Here is a 21,575-nt window from a genome sequence, read left to right as displayed (position 1 = left end):
CTGTTTATTAATAGCATTGCGGTAGTGCCTAAAAGCCCATCCAAGATCAAGGCCCCATTGTGCCAGGTGCTGTGCATATACCTAGTAAGAGACAATTTGTCACTTCACATAAAGGTGCATCTCCCCAGCATTAGACCCAGTGACCCCGAAAGCAGTTCCCATTTCACCTAATGGAGAGCAACTGGAATGCTCGCCTGTCATTTCATTCCCATAGTGACATATCAGACAGCACTTTACAACCCCGCGTGTCGCGTGAGAGGGCTCAGTTCTGTCTCACTGGGCCCAGGAAGTCCCCCGCGGCCACTGGAGCTCAGCAATGAGTGGGATGTCAGCGGAGCCGTGGAATTGTTGCAGTCTAAACAACAGACACAACCAACATGCTTCTCCGTGTCCTGCTGGCTCCATCTTTCCGTGGGAAGTAACCCTTCCTGGGTGTTCCTTTAGCGTAAATAATGTAATGAACTGGCTACCACTGCCTTCTACTGGAGCGAATCAGCACTGCTCGCCTGTGTTTCATAGAGCTCCTACTGCTGCAGCGAGCAGCGAGTCCTCTCTGGTGGGAGTGGCAGGCCACCGCTGTGCTTCTGGAGCAGGAAGAACTGAGTCTTAGTTCCATGTGGCCATGAGTAAAGTGTGATAAGCAGCAGTTGTGCCCTTCCTAGCCAGCCACCAGTCCGTACACTAGAGCATAATTTCTCAACCTATGGTACACGTACCCCACAGGGAGGGGGTCCGCGGTGAAAAACCCAGTGAAGGGAGGCGGGCAGCAGCCGTGGCTTCCCAGCCGGTCCCACCTCCTAGCTGGGATGCCGGGTGGCAGCCGCCAGCTTCTTGGGATGCCAGGCAGCAGCTGCTGGCTTGGGTGGCAGCTGCCTGTGTCCCGCCCAGTCCCAGCTCCCAGGTGGGAGCCCGGCAGCAGCCTCCTGCACCCTGCAAGCTGGGCTCACAGCTGGCTGACTGCCACCCATGCTCTGGCTCTGAGCCAAGAGACAGCCTCCCACGCCCTGGCTTGAAGATGGGCAATAGCTGCCTGCCGCCTGCCCACATCCCCGGGTCCCAGCCAGTGCGGAAGCCTCCTCCACCCCAGCTCAGAGCAAGTGGCAGGTGCCTGCAACTTGCCCAGTGGCAGTTCCCCTCTCCGGCTCAAAGCCCGGTGCCCGGAGAGCCCAGCGGCTTGCCCGGTCCTGGAGCCGGGCTCTACAGGCAGGTTTACTTGTCAATGTCACTGCGCTAGCTGGGCAGCTATGACAGCCCCAGATTTCACCAGTATAACAATGTTAAGAGGGGCCCACACTGTGTGATTTGCCCCAGACCCGCACCCCCCTGGGGACGGCCATGGGCAGCGCCGCTATCCACTCGGGGCGCTAGTGCCTGCTCAGACCTCACAAGTTCCCCTGTGTGTGAGGAGAACACCACGTGACCCCGTCATCAGACCATAGTGATTGGCTGGTGTTGATCTTTGCTCCTGTGTGGAGGAAGGGGAGGAGGAAGGAGGGGAGAAGCAGCAGGGGTTTTGTGATCTGCCACAGCTGCACCACACTGCAGAACTCAGAGCTCTCCTGCTGTACGAGAAATGCAGCCGCCCAGCGGTACAGGGGAAAGATTGTATTTCTCAGAGTGGAACATGGAGTGTTGGGGACTTATTAACATTTTCAGAAGTTAGGAGGCACTTGCTACTTAAAAGGTCGAGAAACACGGCCCTGGAGTAGCCTTTCCTCTCGGTTCCACAGGGTCGAGTCAGTTTCACATCTCAGGCTGGAGCGCACAGAATCTGGATTATCCAGACCTGGCTCATCGGAACCGGCCTGTCCGTGAGGCGTGGGTTGGCTCCCCTAGCCGCATCCGGCCAGCAGCCTTTGCACTCAGGGTGCCCGGGATAGTTCTCCGATTGCCGGGAGGCCAGCATGCAGTGCACAAGTCCCTTAGACATGGGCCTCCGTAATAAAACTCACTTGGGGACCTGAATGTCTGTTTGGCTCTGTCCATTGGAGAGGGTGGGGCGAGACACCAAGTTTGGCTCCAGAGCCGAAGTGAGGGGGTGGATGTGGGGCTGGGTTCCTACTGTATCTTGTAAAGCTCCCTCCAGCCTGCAGAAAATACTTGGCACTTAGCCAAAGACTTCAAAGAGCTGTCAGGGCAGCAGCACAAGAAGGTACTTATCTGCCCCCAGTTACAGGAGTACCTGAGCTCATCCCAACCCATAACGTATTGATCCTCCCACACCCCTGCACACCGGTGCAGTTATCCCCAGTGTACCGAGGGGAAACTGAGGCACCGGACGAGTGGGATCTGCCCAGTGGTCACAGCAAGTCTGTGGTAAAGCAGGGACCTGAACTCAGGTCTTAAGTCCCGGGTTAGCACCCTAACCACTGGACCATCCTTCCTCACTGTAGGAACCCAGCACCTTCCATCCACAGTAGATCATGTCTGTGTTTCACTCCACAGCTCTGCCTTATGTCACCATCCCGGGGTCAGAGTTAAGGATCCAGGGGGTCATTTGTGTGATTTATTTAACTATTCTGTCCGGATGAAGTGACAAAGCATGAGAGAGGAGATGTTCCCCCTGGCTTTACAGTCTGGGTTGTGTAAATGGGTTCAGGAATCTTTTAGCGCACACAAATGAAGTGACTCACGTACTGAGCCGGGAATGGAACCCGGTGTCCTGCTGCCTTGGCCGCTGGTGGCACCTGCTCTGGCCAGCTTGGCTCAGGGCACCCAGCCACTAGTCCACGACTCTGCACAGGCCCATCTCCAAATCCCAGCTGAGCCAAAGGGGCCAGGTAGCCCCGGTAACCAAACCTGCCCCCTACGTGAAGGGTGCTCGTAGTAACCAGCCTGGGGGAGGCAGAGCCACAGAGCTTGGCGTCACTAGAGGGAAAGGTGCAATGCCTGGTAAAACCCCCGTCGTTTCCTAGCACGGACGCCCACCCGCCTTCCAGGCCGTGTCGCTGTGCGCTGATGGTGAGACAGCACTGCATAGGAACCAAGGAACGACCAAGGCCTGGCCCCCAGGAGACACAACATGAGGCTCCCTTCTTGCCCTTTAAATCTCAAGGGTGGGAAAGTTTGGGGGAGGGATTTGAAAGGGTAGGAGGGGGCTAATGCATGGGGGCAAGGGGCTAGGCCAGGGGTCCCAAGTGTAGGAGAAGGCAAGAAGACAGGAGCGAAGGGAGGGGGCAAAAGGAGGGGTAAGGTGGGGGCAAATGAAACCTTTTTGACGCAGTTGAAGTGCAAACAGTGTGTGTGCACATCTGGGGGTGTGCACATCTGGGGGTGTGCTCCTGCTCATTCAGACAGTGCACGTGTCCAAGCAGGGAGACTCACAATCATTCACAAACAGTGCAGCCGGCGCGTAGCTTGCATGGGACTGATTCTCACCTCGCATCCGCCGGTGTAAATGCAGAGGACTCCACTGTCTTCTCTGGAGTGACTCTGGGTTTTACACCAGTGGAAATGAAAACAGAATCTGGCCCGTCTGCCCGCATATACACACAGCAACGACGGGCTCACCTGCAGAACTGGTGCAGCCCGGCGATGCCCTGCGCAGGTGTGCACACACCCACACGCCAACCACAGGGTTTGTGCATCGCTACGCAGCACCGCAGGCCCCACCGTGGCCGCGAGCGGTCAGTCCAGGCCGGTGTAGGTGAGCTCGGCCATGCCGTCGGGGATGGCCCGGAAGTACTCCAAGCTGGTCCGATGCATCTTGCACTGGTACTTGGCGCAGGTCTTGACATACTGCAGGAAGTGGGGCGCCCCGGGGAAGACCACGTTGTCGGCCACGATGGTGGCTCCCTCGAACAGCAGGCCGTGGGCCTCCAGCAGCTGCAGGTCCCGCAGGTAGCAGCGCTTCCAGTGGTCCATGAAGACAAAGTCGGCCTTCAGCAGGCCGTGCTTCTCCTTCAGCTGGGGGATCACCTCCTCCGAGGCGCCCACGATCAGCTCCACCTGTGCAAGGGGAGAGATTGGGGGGGGGATCAACCCGGGGGCTCACGCTGCATGGCACCCCAACTAACAGCGCAGCCCTTCCTGTGGGATCTCACGGCAGGGCGTGAACCCAGGGGCCAACCAGTCTGGGCTCGGTGCTTTAGCATGCAGCTGTCTCTGGGGCAGAATTCCGCAGCTTGTTCAACAGCCAACAGCAACGCTGCACGGCTGTTTGAGACAGGAAGTGGAGAGGAGTAGCTCAGCCCGTTGAAACCGCAAGGGACCAGAGGCAATTGGCACACAAATGGTACAGTCCGGGGAAGCAAAGCTACGAGATTGGACATTAACCCGTGGCTGGGCCAAATTCTGAGCCCATGAATTCTCTTCTCCCTCCTGAAATTCCCTGGGGCCGAAGCTGGGTGCTGGGACCCTTCACTTCCAGGCCCCCAGTGCAGGTGCAGACAGGCTGCCGGGTTCTGCCCCAGAGATGCTCTCTCCCGGCAGCCTGGCTTCACTGAGGCTAGTTCAGAGTAAACAAGGTTAGCCATGGGTCTGTAGTCCCCGGAGGGCACGGAGGGTGGGTGGAGAGAGCCACTCACAGTATCCTCGTCGAAGCCTGCCAGGCGGATGACCTTCTCGGCCACGGCGGCATTGCGTGGGTCCATCTCCACAGTGTAGAGCCGGGCGCCCACGGGCAGACACTGGGCCATGAGGATGGTGGCGTAACCACAGTACGTGCCCAGCTCTAGCACGGTGAGCGGCGTGTTCTCGTAGATCAGACGGTCCAGGATCTTGCCTAGAGGGCAGAGGGACCCTGGTAAGGTCAGCTCACCTGGAGACACATCCCACCTCCAGCCCCACGCCACGGGGAACCCACCCAGGAGGTGTCTGCCCATGGGCACACTTGGCCAAGGCAGGATTGTCCCCTGTGGTCTGTTCCCCAGGGCTCGGTCCTCCCCGGTTCTGAGCGCCCAGGTAACAGGGTGGACTGATTTGAATCAAAGAGAATTAAGTCACCAGTTTTAATCTGCAAGCAGGAAACCTTGATTTAAATCATCGATTTCAACACGAAAGATTGAGTCTCACTGGTTTGCAACCATTAAAACATGTTGATTTGCAAATAAATCTAGCCTCTACATTAACCAGGGTGCTTCTGTTTTCTCACCAGGAGGCTAAGCTATCGCTGTACGCATTTACTTAAGCAATTCCTTAGTTTCACTGACTTTTATTCAGAGTCTTAATTTTTTACATTTTTTAATGTTAGAAAAGGGTGAATGATGCACATCTTTTTACTAGATTCATTTTTTTACTCGTGATTTGTGTGAAGCGCTGTTCGAATAGAAATTAAAATTCAATTAAAAATGCACAAAACCACAGTTTAATTTTTTTAAATGAACGAAAACTTCCTGAAATGTGCTGGATACGTAAGAAAAAATGTATCAAACCGTATTTTGCATTGAAAACGAACTGATTGATTAAACAGAGGAAGAAGGACGTGTAGTTAGTGACAACCTGATTGTTTCTGGTCGCCAGGTCCTTCAGGATTTTAGAACTAGTTGATTTCATCCTCTCACAGACCTAGTTTTTATTCACAGATTGGAAAAGGAATCCAAGCGTTCCTGCTTTTCCAATTCCCACCTGGTTTCTTAACTTTGACCCTCGTCATTGAACTGAATAAACTGAAATGAAGAAAATATTCTCTGTGCACCTACAGAAGAGACTACTGCTGTCAAAAGTTGGTCTAACATATCAACAAACTCTGGGGCCAAGGTATTTAGCCAGTGACTTTCACCAGTTCAGTAATATGACTTTCTTCAAAACTTGGCAGTAAACATGTACTGCTTAATGTGTTTTGTAATTAATTTACATGATCTGAACAAATTATAATTAGTTTAGGCCTTAATCTAGGTTGTCAGTTTCATAAGAAGATAAGAATGGCCACACTGGGTCAGACCAATGGTCCATCTAGCCCAGTATCCTGGCTTCCGACAGTGGCCAATGCCAGGTGCTTCAAAGGAATTAATAGAATAGGGCAATCACTGAGTGATCCATCCCATCGGCGATTCCCAGCTTCTGGCAAACAGCAATCCCCGCCTATCCTGGCTAATAATCATTCATGGACCTATCCTCCATGAACTTCTCTAGTTCTTTTTTGAACCCCATTATAGTTTTGGCCTTCACAACATCCTCTGGCAAGGAGTTCCACAGGTTGACTGTGTGTTGTGGGAAGAAATACATCCTTTTGTTCATTTTAAATCTACTGCCTATTAATTTCATTTGGTGACACCCCCCCCCCCCCCAGCTTTTGTGTTATGAGAAGAAGTAAATAACACTTCCTTTTTTATTTTCTCCATACCAGTCAGGATTTTATAGATCTCTGTCATATCCCCCTTTAGTCGTCTCTTTTCCAAGCTGAAAAGTCCCAGATTTATTAATCTCTCCTCACATGGAAGCTGTTCCATACCCCTCATCAGTTTTGTTGCCCTTTTCTGTACCTTTTCCAATACCAATATATCTCTTTGGAGATGGGGCGACCAGATCTGCACACAGTGTTCAAGATGTGGGCGTCCCATGGATTTATAAAGAGGCGATAGGATATTTTCTGTCTTATTATCTGTCCCTTTCCTAGTGATTCCCCATGTTCTGTTTTGACTGCCGCTGCACATTGAGTGGATGTTTTCAGAGAACTATCCACAGTGACTCCAAGATCTCTTGCTGGAGCGGTAACAGCTAATTTAGATCCTATCACTTTATATGTAGGGTTGGGATTATGTTTTCCAATGTGCGTTATTTTGCATTTATCAGCACTGAATTTCATCTGCCCAATCACCCCGTTCTGTGAGATCCCTTTGTGACTCTTCGCAGCCTGCTTTGGCCTTAACTATCTTGAGTAGTTTTGTATCATCTGCACATGTTGCCACCTGTTTTAAATATATATAAAACCCCAAACAAACCTCTATTTCATTTACATTAAAATATCCGATTTAAATTTTTAAAAAATCAGATTTTTTTTTTAATCATCGATTTTTATCCGCTGTGGTTCCCAACCTCACCATCCGGGAGTCTCCCCCCGTCCCAGAGATCCCGGTCTTGGGACACTGTCCTTGGGAATCTACCTAAATGTCCCGCTCCACCCCCTTTGCTCCCAACTGTTTCCAAGGAGCGGGATTGGCCTTGTGGTCGGAATCAGAGCTCCTGCGTTCTGCTCCCAAGTGCTGCCACTGTGACCTCAGGTGAGTCACGGCCCCACGTGGTGCCTCAGTTTCCCCAGCTGCAGGGAGGGAAGACAGTGCAGGCTAGTGTTTGCTGTGTGTTTATACAGTGCTATGGCTGTGTCAGTGCTGAATAACAATAAACATTTGGTGCTTCTTGAAGGGAAGCTGCTGAAGCAGGACAAGCCCTGAGTTTTCTTCACCACCTGAAACCAGCCCTCGCACTCCTCGGCTCTGCACACCAGGGTGGCTGGAACTCAGCGTACAAGCGGCTTTGCTCAATTCCTCGAGGAGATCAGATTCTGTCCAGCTGAGGGCGATGGCGACACATCCATCCCAGCCACTCTCACAGCCCTTATAAAACAGCTCCCAGATCCCACTCCTCCTGGGAAAGCTTAAAGACGCGGGAGGTGCTGCAGGAGAGATTCCTCTCCCCCCCTCTGCATGGGAAGTGTGAGTGAGCCCTGTCCCAAAGGGGAGAAAACCAGCTAGCAGGGAATGTAGCCCCCACGGATGACGTCCAGCGGGGATAAGCACTGCCATGCTCCCCCAGACGCCACCCCCGCTGGGACCCCGGCATCGTGTCGGCCCACTAGACAGCAGGCGAGTTCTCCCGCAACTCTTAAACTCGCTCGCTCGCTCCCTGAGGACGCAGCCCCCTTTCTCAGAGCATGGCCGGAAGGTGGGTCCGTAGCCAGCGACCGCTCTGCTCTGCGCCGGGGGGTTCATGGCAGCGAAGGTCAAAGGGTTTTGCGGCCCAGCGGTGTCGGGGCAAGCCCGGGTGCAAACTGAGCACTGCCTTTGCCTCTGGGACTCCGAGGCCAGCAGTAACCCCCCGGGCCACGTACAGTCGCAAAGTGGGGGTTCAGTGGGACTTCTGGGGTGCCGGCCTTGGGTGAATTCTAGTCTGCAGGACCCCACCCATCGGAGGGGAAGCCGATCCACCATGGGAGGGGACATGAGACACCCGGGGCTGGTAGCGGGCAGCCGCGAAGCGCCAGCCCGGCACTAGCAGGGGATGGAGCGGATCGTGGGATAGGATTTTTTCTCTCTCTGCTTTAGCCGCCCTCTTCCTTCCCGCGTAGAACCGCAGCCTCCCAATTCCCAGAGCAGGCCAGCCAGCCCAGGAGGAAATGCCGCAGCCAGGGGGCGCCCAGCATCTGGGGTCCTGCATGCCACGAGTTTGTGACGCCTCAGCCTGGGCGGCAGGTGGTCTACGCGACTCGAAACTCCACCGACACCCTCTCTTGGCCCCCCTTTGCCGTAAGTCGCAGCAGCACAGCCAAAGACTGAATGGGCCGGGCAGGCGAATTCCCCTCTCCCCTACACGGGGGGCCCGGCAGGTCCGGGCCAGGGAGGGGGGCGTTCTTCACTGAGGCTGCTGGACACAGAGACCTCATGGCTCTCGCTGGCTCCCGACACAGCCTGTGTGTGCTGTTTAGTTTCCTGGCACAGACCCTAAGGCCTGGGCTGGGCTGGCAGCTGTGGACAGGGGCCCCGGGCCCCGGGCAAAGGCTGCCCTGGTGGAGCCCTGTTGCCCTCCAGTCCCCCGAGGAAAGCCAGGGTCTAGGCTGGCCCTGGTGAAATCAGTGCTGGGCTGGGCGTACTGGGCTCTAACCTGGCGTGTTCCCCGCTGGGGCATGAACGCCAGAGCCTACCCCCAGAGCAGGGGCTCCTGACAGCAGCCTGGGGCGGCTCCGTCCCCTGGGCCCAGCAGGCTGGAAACGCAACCCTCCGCCTGCAGCTCCCGCTGTGAACCAAGGGACGCTCCCACCTCCCCCCCAGGGAGCAGAGCTCGCTGAGCAGGGAACCAGGGACCCTGCCAGTGGGGGCTAATCCAGGCGCCCGCAGGCCTGGGCTGGCTCGTTCGAGGGGGGGCTCGGGGCCGGAGCAGGAAAGCTTCCTGGAAGTCAGTCTCAGGCTCCTGGCCAGGAACTCTCCCTCCTGGCGTGGGGCTGGGGGCTAGAGAAGCTCTCCTGTCGCTTAAGCGGCTCAGGTCTCAAGATCCTCACCTGGGTTAGCTAAAGCAGCTGCTCTAACCACTAGGCCACATGCTCCTGGCTGTCAGAGCTCCCTCTCTGCCCGGCCATTGCTTTCTCTGCGAGCCTTAGCGGGGAAAGTTCCGCTTGCAAGGGCAAGAATCCCTGCACAGGCCCGGCACACTCAACCAACGTCCACCCACAGCTCGGAGTTCGCGGCAGAGCCTGCATTCATTCTCTCGCCGCCAGGTGGGGTCCCCGGCCTGGGTCAGATGGAGTCTGGCTGGGCTGAAGAGAACTACAGCATCTGTGCGGTAAACGCTAAACCCCTGCCCCGGTGTGTGTGTCCAGCCTGCCGACCACTGCTCCCCACAGCGTCCAAAGGGAGCGCATCAGCACAAGGAGACCCTGCTCTAGCTGGAGTCCGGGCCGCTGCGTGTCATAAGCCCTATACTGCTGAGCTGTTCATGGAGATTCTCTCTTGCTCACTTGGCAGGGGTTGGAGCAGGAGGGTTTGCGTCCCACGCCCCGTGTTGGAATTCTGAACAGTCACGCTGGACAGCGCAGGAATGTAATAGAAGTGACAGACATGAGGGCGACGCTAGCACTGGGGCAGAAGCCCTCCCGTTGTCACCCCAGCACGTGCTACAGCAGGGAACACTCTGGGGCAGCGCGGAATAAAGGCCTCAGGGGGTGGTGAGCGGCTGCTAGGGCAGGAGGGGACATAAAACCAGTTACTTGTGGCCACTAAAGCTCACCCGGTATTTCTCACAAGAACCGGGGTGTTGAAGCACTCAGATACTAGGGATGGGCACGTATCAAAACCTAACACAATGGGACTGAACCCCTGTGTCCTGGCCAAATTCTAGCTGTGGTAATTGCAGCACTTCTTACACCTCCCTACATTTCCATTGGATTTGCTATTTCCCCCCTCTTCTGGTCCCAAACGGTCATGTGATGTTGCTGTGCGCTGTTAAACAGCAGCTGTGTTCCGCCCCAGAGGCGGCTGCATTTCAGTGCCCCTCCCCCCCCACCTCTTCTGGCTGGGCGAGCCCTTACCTTTGTGGGGCCCCACGTTGCTGAGGTACTCGCAGTGGTAGCACCACTGGTCGAAGGTCTCGAGGATGTGCTGGGGGTCGCCGGGGATGGCGTGCGCAAGGACGTACTGGAAGGCCCTCTCCTCCCGGGAGATTCCGGTCAGGCAGTCCTGCACCCGGCGCACTAGCACGGCCCGGTAGAAGAGCAGGAAGTAGTGGCGGTAGCGGATGATCAAGGTGACCAGGAAGGGGATGAAGGCCAGCGCAATGGCTGGAGAGACCATCTCTGCAGCAGGACAGAGCAGGTGGTGGGTGCGGGGGCTCCACAGACCTAGAGAGCCACGAGCAGGTGAGAGGGACGGAGCACGGATCCGGCTGGATGCGTGTAACCTGCCGGTCCAGGTGTGTTCCATGGCCCCCTGGAGCGGCCGGCCCACAGCAGAGGATAACAGCCTAATACTACTACCAGCAACCCCCCCCCACGCCCTTCGCTTGGTGCTTGTGAGCTATTCGGGGCAGGGACCGGCTCCTCGGGAAACATTCAGAACTGCCCTAATACAGCTGAGGAATAACCTACCTAATGGGGGCAGGCGGGGATTGTTAAGCCCCATTCACCCTCCCACCCCACCCTGCGGCCGCCGCAGAGCCCAGCTGCTTCATGCCAGCGGCCGAGCAGAGCAGACATTTCACAAGGCACGCTCGGCCATAATAAATTGGGAACCTGGGGGGGCGATTGGGTTCCCAGTCTAGGGAGAGTTTGGGCTGGTTGGGACTCGTCTGGCACTTTACACCTATTAACTACTTAATTGCCATAACCCCCCCCAGGGAGGTGCAGTCCCTCCATGTTGCAGATGGGGAAACTGAGGCCCGGGACCATTACAGCCACGGTCTCCAGCCTTGGGTGTCTAAGTCAGGCACAAAAGCCCACGTTTAGGCTACATAAAAGGGGCCCGAGTTCCCTAGGGACTGATCACCCCGTAGAAGCCGAGCGGCGTGGGAGGTCCTCAGCCCCTCGGGATTTCAGTGCCTGTCTCTGGGCTCCCGTTTGAACACCACAGGTCGGTGGCTCCAGTTACAGCAGGGTCGGAAGCCACCGATGCCAGCGGCTTCTGTTACAGGCATCAGCGCTGGAGTCCGTCCCTGGCTCTGCCCTGTAGCCGCGCGGCCTCTGGCGCTGGCGAGTGGCCCCTCCCGGGGGGGCCAGGCCAGGCTGGCCGCTCAGCAGAGGAGCTGGCTGGCTCAGTGGCGGTAGGAAGGTCCCTGCAGCCCTATGCCCAGGGGACACCGTCCCCTATAGCTGTCACCTGCCTCCGGGGGGGGGGGGGTCTCCCCCAAAACTCAGGGCCTGTGGATTTCCCAGAGCCCAGACCCGTGGGGACGGGGAGAAGGTTTCAGCCCGCACAACCCGTTTGCGGAGTTGCACCCGCCCGGCTCTTTGCCGGAAAGGGCCGGGTGACGGCTCAGGCTGCTCTGCTCTCCCCGAGAGGATCCCCAGCCCACGGCGCATTTGTGCGCGTCACAGAGTGCGGGAGCTCCCCTTCAGCTGCTCAACTGAACCCGGAGATCTTCCTTCGCACGGTTAAGGCCTTAGGTCCCCCAGTCTTTCCCCTACGCACACAGGCCCCAAGTCTGGTTTTTTCCATCAGGAAAACCGCTCACCAGCCTCTCCAGAAGTTCCTCCAGTCTCGGCGCCTGCCCCCCGGGGTGGTGCTGCCCTACGCCGACCCATGGTGCAGGGGCTTGCCCAGAACCCCCCGGAGCCCGGGTGGGGCTTGGCAGCCAGGCGGGAATTAAATCAGCCCTGGGCAAGCCGGCGCTCAGACGGGTCCCTGAATCCGGAGGCTGACGAAGGTGGCATAGAGCGCACAACTCCCTTCGCCTCTAATGGGCCAAGCTTCGCTCAGAACCAGCGTCACTGGCTCCCTTTCTGCCCCCCTCGCTTTCTGACACGTTCATGCTCCCCCGCGCCCTTCGCGGGGCCACGCTCTGGGCTGTCTTGCGCCCCTCTCCCGTCCCGCTGACAGAGGCGTAGCCAGGGGAGAATGCCGCCTCATGCCCCGAACTCCCCCAGGTTGCCAGTAGCTACCGTGAGGCAAGAAAAGCTCCTACCTGTCTGTTCCTCGACCGCCTGCAGGCAAGGGGCTTTTCGAAGCTCGCCCAGGCACCGCTGGCCCTGAGAGCCCAGGAACCCTCCCTCCGCCTCGCTACCCACTCAATTATTGATCGCGTTACCTGAGACGCTGCAGGAGCGCAGCCTGGGTAACAAGCGGAGCAGTAACTAGCTGGCAGCCGGTCACAAGCGGAGTGCGGAGGATGGTGTGGATTGCACCCTCAGCAAGTTTGCAGATGACACAAAGCTGGGGGAGCGGTAGATACATCCTGACGTCCCTTCCAACTGTAATCTTCTATGATTCGGGCCCAATCCTCAGCCAGGATCTCTGCAGCTCCACTGATGTCACATCATAGGCTCATAGAAGATGAGGGTTGGAAGGGACCTCAGGAGGTGTCTAGTCCAACCCGCTGCTCAAAGCAGGACCAGCCCTGACTAAACCATCCCAGCCAGGGCTTTGTCAAGCTGCACCTTGAAAACCTCTGAGGATGGAGATTCCACCACCTCCCTAGGTAACCCATTCCAGTGCTTCACCACCCGCCTAGGGAAAAACTTTTTCCTAATGTCCAACCTAGACCTCCCCCACTGCAACATGAGACCATTGCTCCTTGTTCTGTCACCTGCCACCACTGAGAACAGCCTAGCTCCATCCTCCCTGGAACCCCTTTTGAGGTAATTGAAGGCTGCTATCAAATCCCCCCTCACTTATCTCTTCTATAGACTAAACAAGCCCAATTCTCTCAGCCTCTCCTCATAAGTCTTGTGCTCCAGCCCCCTCATCATTTTTGTTGCCCTCTGCTGAACTCCTTCCAATTTGTCCACATCTTTCCTGTAGTGGGGGGCCCAAAACTGGACACAATACGCCAAATGTGGCCTCACCAATGCTGAATAGAGGGGAATAATCACTTCCCGCGACCTGCTGGCAATGCTCCTACTAATGCAGCCCAATATGCTATTAGCCTTCTTGACAACCAGGGCACACTGCTGACTCATATCCAGCTTCTTGTCCACTGTAACCCCAGGTCCTTTTCTGCAGAACTGCTGCCCAGTTCGTTGGTCCCCAGTCTGTAGCTGTGCATGGGATTCTTCCATCCTAAGTGGAGGACTCTGCACTTGTCCTTGTTGAACCTCATCAGATTTCTTTTGGCCCAATCCTCCAATTTGTCTAGGTCACTCTGTATCCTATCCTGCCCTCCAGCATATCCAGCACTCCCCGCAGCTTAGTGTCATCCATGAATTTAAATAATTAAAATTTGACCGGTGAGAAACTCGTAAATGCACCCAGGTTACAGCCCTGCATTGGGCCCTGTGGGGAAACCAGACAGGCTAACAGAGCTCGCTGGTAAGTGCCGGGATTCTCTGGTTCAAAGAGTTTGGTTGTAAGCTAAATGAAGGGACTGTTTTGCTCGTAGCCTGCGTTCCACCTAACACGCCCGGCTGGCTCTGCCACGCAGTGACGTGGCTGGGCAGTGCATTGCGGGCTGAGCCCCGGGAAGATAAAGTCGGTTCTGGGTGGGATGTTGCACTCATTTCTAGGCTCTCCCTCACACTCTAGGGGTCCTGGGACGCTGCTACAGCCCCCTTGTGCCAGGCTCAGGCAGAGCCATGTACAAGGGAAGCCGTCAGTGCACGAGCTGGGGGGGAGAGGTGACGCGTCCCTGGGGTAGTTGTCAGGCAGGTAGCAAAGGCTGCCGCATGTCTGGTGCTGCCTGTGACATATGTGCACCGGGCAGCCCCATCACGCCTGCCGGCGGCCTGGCTGGGGACCTCAGGCACCCAGCGGGGCGTCAGGGGCAGCTGTGTTTGCTCCAAGGGGGCTTGCTGAGCTTCTTCGTCTGCCAGCAACCAGAGACCTCGGCCGCTCCTCTCACTGCTCCATCCGTTGGGTGCCAGGCAGGAACGGGGGGCAGCAGGCACCCAAGGGAAAGGGTGAAGGGTGGTATGGATCCAGGCTCCCCCACGCCCGGGCAGCACCCCCCGCCCCCAGCTGCCCAGGCATCCTCATGTGCCCTAGGACAGGCCATGGGACAGCTGGGGGGTTGGTGCTGGTGCCTGGGGGACCAGGTTCCCTCTTGCGGGCATGTGCCTCTCCTTCTCCCTTTCCCCAGTCCCCCGCCCCTCCAGCCGTGCAGGAAGGACATGGCGCCAGGGGAGAAAGAGGAGGTGGCTGGCACGGGCTGCTGCACGTCTGTCACTGCAGGGAGGGAAGGAGGCCGGAGGAGAGAGAAGCCAGTTCCCCCAGGAGGCCATCCCTCTGCTTCAGCTCCCAAGCGAGGGACAAGCCAGCAGTGGGGGGTGGGGGGGCTGAACCTCTGAGGCCAGGCTCAGGAGACGCCCGCACGGGTGACCCAGGAGCAGACGCCGAAGCTCTAGAGTCCGGACTGGCTGCGTCCTGAGCGGCTCCAGAGCCCAGGCCCTGGCGGATGGCGGCACAGGCTGAATCCCCCACCCTGGTTCCGGGGCTCCTCACCTCACACAGCCCCCTAGTCATAGGAGAGGTTCACGCCTGTCTCATGCACACACTCACTCACACACACACACTCACACACACACTCACTCTCACTCACACACATACACACACTCACTCTCACACACTCACTCTCACACACACTCACTCACACACATACACTCTCACACACATACACTCACTCACTCACACACACACACTCACACACACATACACTCGCACACACACACACTCTCTCACTCACACACACACTCACTCTCTCTCACTCACACACACACATACACACACACTCTCACATACACACAGCTCATCGGTGCTGACACGTGCTCTTTCGACAAAGCAGCGGACACTTTTTCATCGTCTCAAAAGCTTAGTTTTAAAACAAGAGCCCTCGGCCCCCGGCTTACGTCGATCTCCGCCCTGTAACCGGTGACTTCCCAGGAGCGCACGGCGTAACAGACAAGAAGGTGGATGTTAACCAAACAAAAGTAGCTTTCCCCCAGCCTTTAATGCACAGACAATATTAATATCACTGTTACTATTAAACCCGGAGAGGGGGCTGTTCCCAGGTGAGGATTGGCTGGGATGGGAGAGAGAAATGAATTTCACTCAGCAGCGCTGTCAATGAACAGTGTTAATGAGCTTGGGGGGATTTCCCGGTGGCCTTGCCCCTTTCTGACACCTAGTGAGACCGGGAGGAGAGGGACATTTGTATGGGGCTCAGCAGTGCCTCCTTCAGGGCAGTGCAGCAAATGGTGCTTGCCCAAACTCTGTCTTTCTTCTCCGGGCAGAGGGTCTCCAGGCAGGCAGTAAGAGCGGGATGGAGGGAATGGGGTCGTGGGAACCGATCACATGCCAGTAGCATCACGGGGGGGTTTGAATCCTCCAGGAACCGGCAGGCTCGTTCTTATCACGCACGCGGGGTGGGCTCCACACTCTCTCACCCCCTCGCTGTGCGAACCCAACCGGGCGTGCCGTGAGAGCCGGGGGAAAGGTCAGCTGTGTGAACCCGCCCCCGGGGGACCCCCCACTCAGGGATTCTGGGCCAAGGGAGCGGCTCCTCCGACACCGTCCAGCATCACGGGGTCGCCCAGCAGTTTGTAGCAGATGACGAAGTAGGGGTAGCACTGGCTGCTGTCGAAGATCACGTAGACGTTGGGTTCTTGGGCACCATTGCTGCAGGAGTCATAGCGCCGCCCGCCGGGCTCCATCTCCGGGGGCCAGGCGTACTCGTGGCGCCCCAGCGCAGACCTGCCCACCAGGACCTTGGCCAGGAACATGTGGCGCTGCCCGGCACGGCCGGCCAGAGCGAAGCCGTGGGAGCCGTCGGCGTGGGAGGAGAAGTAGCAGCCGCGGCCGTAATGAGCGCCGTGCTTTCCGGAGAGGCGGGGGTTAAAGTTCACCCGGCAGATGGGCGCCACGTTTTCCGCCGCGGTCCCATGGAAGAGGTGCCGCTCCAGGAGCCGGTTCTCCTGGGCTGAGCGTCCTCGGGACATCCGCTCCTTCTGGCTGAGGGGGGTGCAAAGGGGAACTCAGGGGCGTTAGCCTCACTGCTCCCCAGACCTGGCTCACCCCCTGGCCACGGAGCGCCTCTGGGGATCCAGCCGCGAGACCAGTTCCCTCGACGACACGTTCATTCTCCTCCCCCACCCGGTCCTGCCCCTCCAGCCCCAGGGGACTCAGTCCCTCTCTGCCTCAGTTTCCCCTCAACTCCCCCACCCCCAGGACCCCTGCTTTCTCTGCTCAGGATTCTTCCAGCTTCGGGGCCACCCCGTGGGAACTCTCTCTCCTCTCCTGGCCCAGCCTACCCAGCTTCCTCCCCTCCACACCGCGGTCCGGTCCGGCTGGGAGGTGTCCCTCTTCTCAGCTTCCAACCCCCATGAGCTGCCTCCCGCAGCCCCATCCCCCGCTGGACTCCCTCCCCCACCGTCCCTCCCTCCTCTGCCTCCCTTCCCGCGCTGTCTGCCCTCCCCAGCCCAGAGCAGACGGTTCCTCCACCCCGACCTTCCCTCCAGCAACCAGCCCGTGTCCCTTCGCCTCCTGACGCCTTCATCTGCCTCAGCTCCTCTTCCTCTCCTCCCAGCCTTAACCCCCCCACACCCTACGTGCCCCCCGAGACGGGCCCTTCCCACGGTCACAGATGGCTCCTTCTGGCTCATCCTCCTGGATGTCTCTCCCCCTCCCCTGGGGTCTCTTGCTCCCCTGGGCATCCCTGATCCTGTACAATCCAGGCACCCCGTTCCTCTGCCTTCACACCCCTCCTCACAGCACCCATCCTCTTTCCTGACGCCCACTGACGTCTTTCCGTCGAGGCAGGCCGTGGCTCTAAAGGACAGACTCCAGCTCAACCGCGAGACAGGCGCCTTGGAGTCACTGGGGAAACGTCTGAGGCCAGGCGATTGTAATGGTCCTGCAGACGGGTGATTCCAGCCCCTCGGAGAGTGCTGCAGCCCCTGCCTGAGGAATCTACCTCCTGGGGCCCCAGCTTTGTGCCTCGCATCCTTTGTCTGTGTCTAGCCAGACTGTGAGCGTCCCAGGGCGGGGACCTTCTCTTCTCCCACTTCTGGGCAGAACGGGGCATGCAGATTAGTGCATGAGATAATGCTCCGAGGGGACCTCTGCTGAGGAGCTATAGGATGAGCCATGCTACACTTGCACAGCTACAGACTGGGGACGACTGACTAGGCAGCAGTTCTGCAGAAAAGGACCTGGGGGTTACAGTGGACAGGAAGCTGGATATGAGTCAGCAGTGTGCCCTGGTTGTCAAGAAGGCTAACGGCATATTGGGCTGCATTAGGAGGAGCATTGCCAGCAGATCGAGGGAAAGGGACTATTCTCCACTGTTTGGCACTGATGAGGCCACATCTGGAGTATTGTGTCCAGTTTTGGGCCCCCCACTACAGGAAAGATGTGGACAAATTGGAGAGAATCCAGTGGGGCAGCAAAGATGATTAGGGGGCTGGAGCACAGGACTTATGAGGAGAGGCTGAGGGAACTGGGCTTGTTTAGTCTGCAGAAGAGAAGAATGAGGGGGGATTTGATAGCAGCCTTCAACTACCTAAAGGGGGCTCCAGGGAGGATGGGGCTAGGCTGTTCTCAGTGGTGGCAGATGACAGAACAAGGAGCAATGGTCTCAAGTTGCAGTGGGGGAGGTCTAGGTTGGATATTAGGAAAAAGTTTTCCCTAGGCGGGTGGTGCAGCACTGGAATGGGTTACCTAGGGAGGTGGTGGAATCTCCATCCTTAGAGGTTTTTAAGGCCCGGCTTGGCAAAGCCCTGGCTGGGATGGTTTAGTTGGGGTGGGCCCTGCTGTGAGCAGGGGGCTGGACTAGACACCTCCTGAGGTCCCTCCCAACCCTCGTCTTCTCTGATTCCCAGCTCCCATCCCCTCTGCGACTCATTCCACCTTCACCCACCCTCTGTCCCCTTGTCAGAGGGAAAGACCCTCAAGTTTGGATTCAATCTCAGACCCTCTGGAGTGGTCAATGGCCTGGTCTGATCCCCCCGCCCCATCTCTCACAGCAGCCGTTCCTCTTCCTACCTGCGGTATCTTTCCCAGAGTGCATCGTTCCGGATCCTGTAAATCCTCAGCACCAGCGCGGTCTCCTCCGGGACGGATGCGTGGAAGAGCTCACAGATCTGGCGGTACACCGCTTCCGAGGAGGCCACCTCTGCAGGTAGGAAGGCCTGGCCCTGGGGCGGCTGGGGGACCCAGGTGGCGGGATACGGGCCCCGGTACCCGTCTGTGGGTCTCTCCCCGGGGACAGGATGGAAGAGGCCCATGGGGCCCCTTGGGACTGTCCTAAGGAGATAAGGAGATAGGAGCTGCTGTTCTGTCACAACACAGCTCTGGTCCCCACGGCCACAGCATCACTTACCACAGATACCGCGCCATGCGGCTCAGCGAGCGGTAGGCAGGCCGGCGCTGGATCGGGGTGGGGCGAAGAGATCCCAGGTCTTCAGTGCTCTGCTGGGGGGCCCTCAGATCCATGGTGTAGAGCTGGCCCTGGAACTCCCAGGTGGGCTCCCCAGAGCCCCTCTCAAAGGCTGCCAGGAGGCCGCGGGGGACGGGCTGAGCAGAGAGAGGAAGAGGAGCTGACCCCATAGCATGACTGAAAGAGGGAGACCCTTACACATGCTGCTCCTCGCCTCGGGACTCGGCCCTGCCCTGGAGGGACTGGCTGGTCCTGGGAAACCAGTCTCCATCTTCATCCAACCCTGGGCCGACCATCTCGGCTCCCAACGACGCGCCAGCCAGACATTAGAGGGCTTTCCTGCCCCCCCTCTTGGGACTCCCCCTCCTCCAGGCTCCCTTTACCTCCTCACAAGGCTTCCACGTGTGCCCGTCCCTCCAGTACACCTTCCAGCGGGTGTGGAAGCGAGGACTCTGCTTCCAGTCCGAGGTGGTGCCCAGCCGTCTCGCCCTGCTAACTCCGCCCGAATAGCTCAGCTCCATGGTGTGCAGGTCCAGGAGCCCCATCGCTCTGCTCCTAGGCAGGGGAAATAACGTCTCCCGTCGTCCCTAGGGGGCCCTTTGCTGGGAGAGCTCGGGACCGGGATAGGTGGGAACTGGGCTGTTCCCCAAAATGCCTCCTGCTCCTGCTGACTGGCAGCGGCTGAGACTGAGATGCCGGGACACCTGCACCCCCAGCACTCCCGCCCTGGCCGGGACACGTAGGATTGCCAGCTTTCTAATGGCTGAAAACCGGACACCCTGTCCCGCGCTTGCTCCAGGGCCTTGCCCCTGACCCCGCCCCTTTCCCTGAGGCCCCGCCCCTGCTCTGCCTCTCCCCCTCCCATGTCGCACGCTCCCCCCAGCCCGTGGGACTCACCTGCCACCTGCAGAGCCGGGCTGGGAGGAGCTGGCGTGGAGCCTGCCTGCCCAATCAGGGCACGGCAGGGGGTCAGTTCCCAGAATGAAGGGCCGGAGCGGGGGAATCGGGGCCCAGCAGGGTGGGGATCTGTCCCTGCAGTGAGGGGCTATGGCAGTCTGGGCACAGCAGGGCAGGGAAGTTGGTCCCTGGAGCAAGGGGCCGGAGCAATCAGGGCATAATAGCTTGTCAGAAAAGGACCTGGGGTTACAGTGGACAAGAAGCTAGATATGAGTCAGCAGTGTGCCCTGGTTGCCAAGAAGGCTAATAGCATATTGGGCTGCATTAGGAGGACCATTGCCAGCAGATCGCAGGAAGTGATTATTCCCCTCTATTCGGCATTGGTGAGGCCACATTTGGAGTATTGTGTCCAGTTTTGGGCCCCCCACTGCAAAAGGATGTGGACAAGTTGGAGAGAGTCCAGCGGAGGGCAACAAAAATGATGAGGGGGCTGGAGCACAAGACTTATGAGGAGAGGCTGAGGGAACTGGGTTTGTTTGGTCTGCAGAAGAGAAGAATGAGGGGGGATTTGATAGCAGCCTTTAACTACCTGAAGGGGGTTCCAGGGAGGATGGGGCTAGGCTGTTCTCAGTGGTGGCAGGTGACAGAACAAGGAGCAACGGTCTCAAGTTGCAGGGGGGAGGTCTAGGTTGGATATTAGGAGTAACTTTTGCACTAGGCGGGTGGTGAAGCACTGGAATGGGTTACCTAGGGAGGTGGTGGAGTCTCCATCCTTAGAGGTTTTTAAGGCCCGGCTTGACAAAGCCCTGGCTGGGATGATTTAGCTGAGGTTTAGCTGAGGTTAGTCCTGCTTTGAGCAGGGGGTTGGACTAGATGATCTCCTGACGTCCCTTCCATCCCCCATCTTCTAGGATTCTGTGATTCGATAATGGGGCAGAGGGGGGTATTGGTCCCCAGAGCGAGAGGCCAGGGCAATCGGGGCACAGTGGGGTGAGGGGGGTCGATCCCCTAGTGATGGACCAGGGCGGGGCCATCGGGACACACAGAGGGGAGGCAGACAGGATCCTCCTCCCGGCACTGATATTTACCTCTCTGCCGGAGAGGCTGGAGCAGGGCCCAGGAACCAGCAGCCACGTCTCTGCGTGGCCCGTCAGGTGGCAGGAAGTTGGCTGAGCAGGGAGCAGCTCCTCCAGCAGCCCCGATGGCGGAGGCCGGTTTCGGTGGGTAACCGGACGTTTGAGTGTCCGGCCAGCGGTTCTGACCGGACACTGCCGGCTTCCCTTGGTGACCAGACTCGCCGGTCGAAAACCGGACACCTAGCGGGAGCAGCGGGGAGAAAGCTCCCCTCTCCAGGCGTGGGCTCCCGGGGGGAGAGACGGGGCGGGCGCGCGGCCGTCGCTTACCTGCCCGAGACCTGCACCCGGCCATTGTGAGCGTCGCTGTAGAGCTTCTCCAGGTGGCGCTGAGATGAGTCGTTCAGGCTCTGCCATGCCGCCCTGCGGCTCCACGCCACCTGCCAGTGGAAGGGGTAGCGGGTGTGGTGCAGCGGGCAGCTCTCCCGCCGCCGGCACTGCCCCAGAAGGAAGCTGTCACAGATCCGGATGCCCTCTTCCTGGTGGACGTGGAACGGGACCCCTTCCTGGCTGACCCACCGCTCAGCGGCGGGGGGCGAGCTGTGCCAGCGTTTGGCAGGGACAGGGGGTGGACTGTCCTGGCCTTCAGCCTGTCCCGCCTGTGGGGTCTTGCCTGGCCCTGGATGGACCCGTTCTCCTGGGCACCCAGAGGGGAATCCACTCCACCTCCGTTTCTGGCGCTCCGTTTCCTGCTGGGGCTGGCTGTGGGTTGCGCTGGTCCCTTCAGTGACGGGGCCATGGTCAGAGTCAGCCGGGGAAGGTTTCCTTTGGGGGCTCCCCCCCAATTGGCCGAGGACCCCTCTGGAGATCCTCTGGCCCATCCCCTCCCACGCCCGCCATCTGCTTCTGTTTGAACGGGAAGGTTCTTAGAACGGTGGG

At 58.3% G+C, this 21,575-nt stretch overlaps 2 protein-coding genes across 2 annotated transcripts; both read right to left on the bottom strand.

Moving 5' to 3' along the window:
* Positions 1–3,496: 3,496 nt before the first annotated feature.
* LOC137147183 (transmembrane O-methyltransferase homolog) lies at positions 3,497–10,439 on the bottom strand. Its single transcript, XM_067539050.1, has 3 exons — positions 10,178–10,439; positions 4,527–4,723; positions 3,497–3,948 (listed from the first exon to the last, which is right to left on the bottom strand). The coding sequence occupies exons 1-3, from the start codon at positions 10,437–10,439 to the stop codon at positions 3,628–3,630; spliced, it is 780 nt and encodes a 259-aa protein (XP_067395151.1). The 3' UTR covers positions 3,497–3,627.
* A 5,324-nt stretch (positions 10,440–15,763) lies between these two features.
* On the bottom strand, positions 15,764–21,517 carry LOC137147205 (protein mono-ADP-ribosyltransferase TIPARP-like). Its single transcript, XM_067539093.1, has 5 exons — positions 20,967–21,517; positions 19,050–19,221; positions 18,610–18,803; positions 18,273–18,533; positions 15,764–16,241 (listed from the first exon to the last, which is right to left on the bottom strand). The coding sequence occupies exons 1-5, from the start codon at positions 21,515–21,517 to the stop codon at positions 15,764–15,766; spliced, it is 1,656 nt and encodes a 551-aa protein (XP_067395194.1).
* Between the last annotated feature and the right edge of the window lie 58 nt (positions 21,518–21,575).

The sequence above is a fragment of the Emydura macquarii genome, unplaced genomic scaffold (genome assembly GCF_026122565.2).
Source record: "Emydura macquarii macquarii isolate MOO-44397 ecotype Brisbane River unplaced genomic scaffold, CSIRO-AGI_Emac_v2 contig_509, whole genome shotgun sequence".
Classification (NCBI taxonomy): domain Eukaryota; kingdom Metazoa; phylum Chordata; order Testudines; family Chelidae; genus Emydura; species Emydura macquarii.
This window is presented reverse-complemented; position numbering and strand designations above follow the sequence as displayed.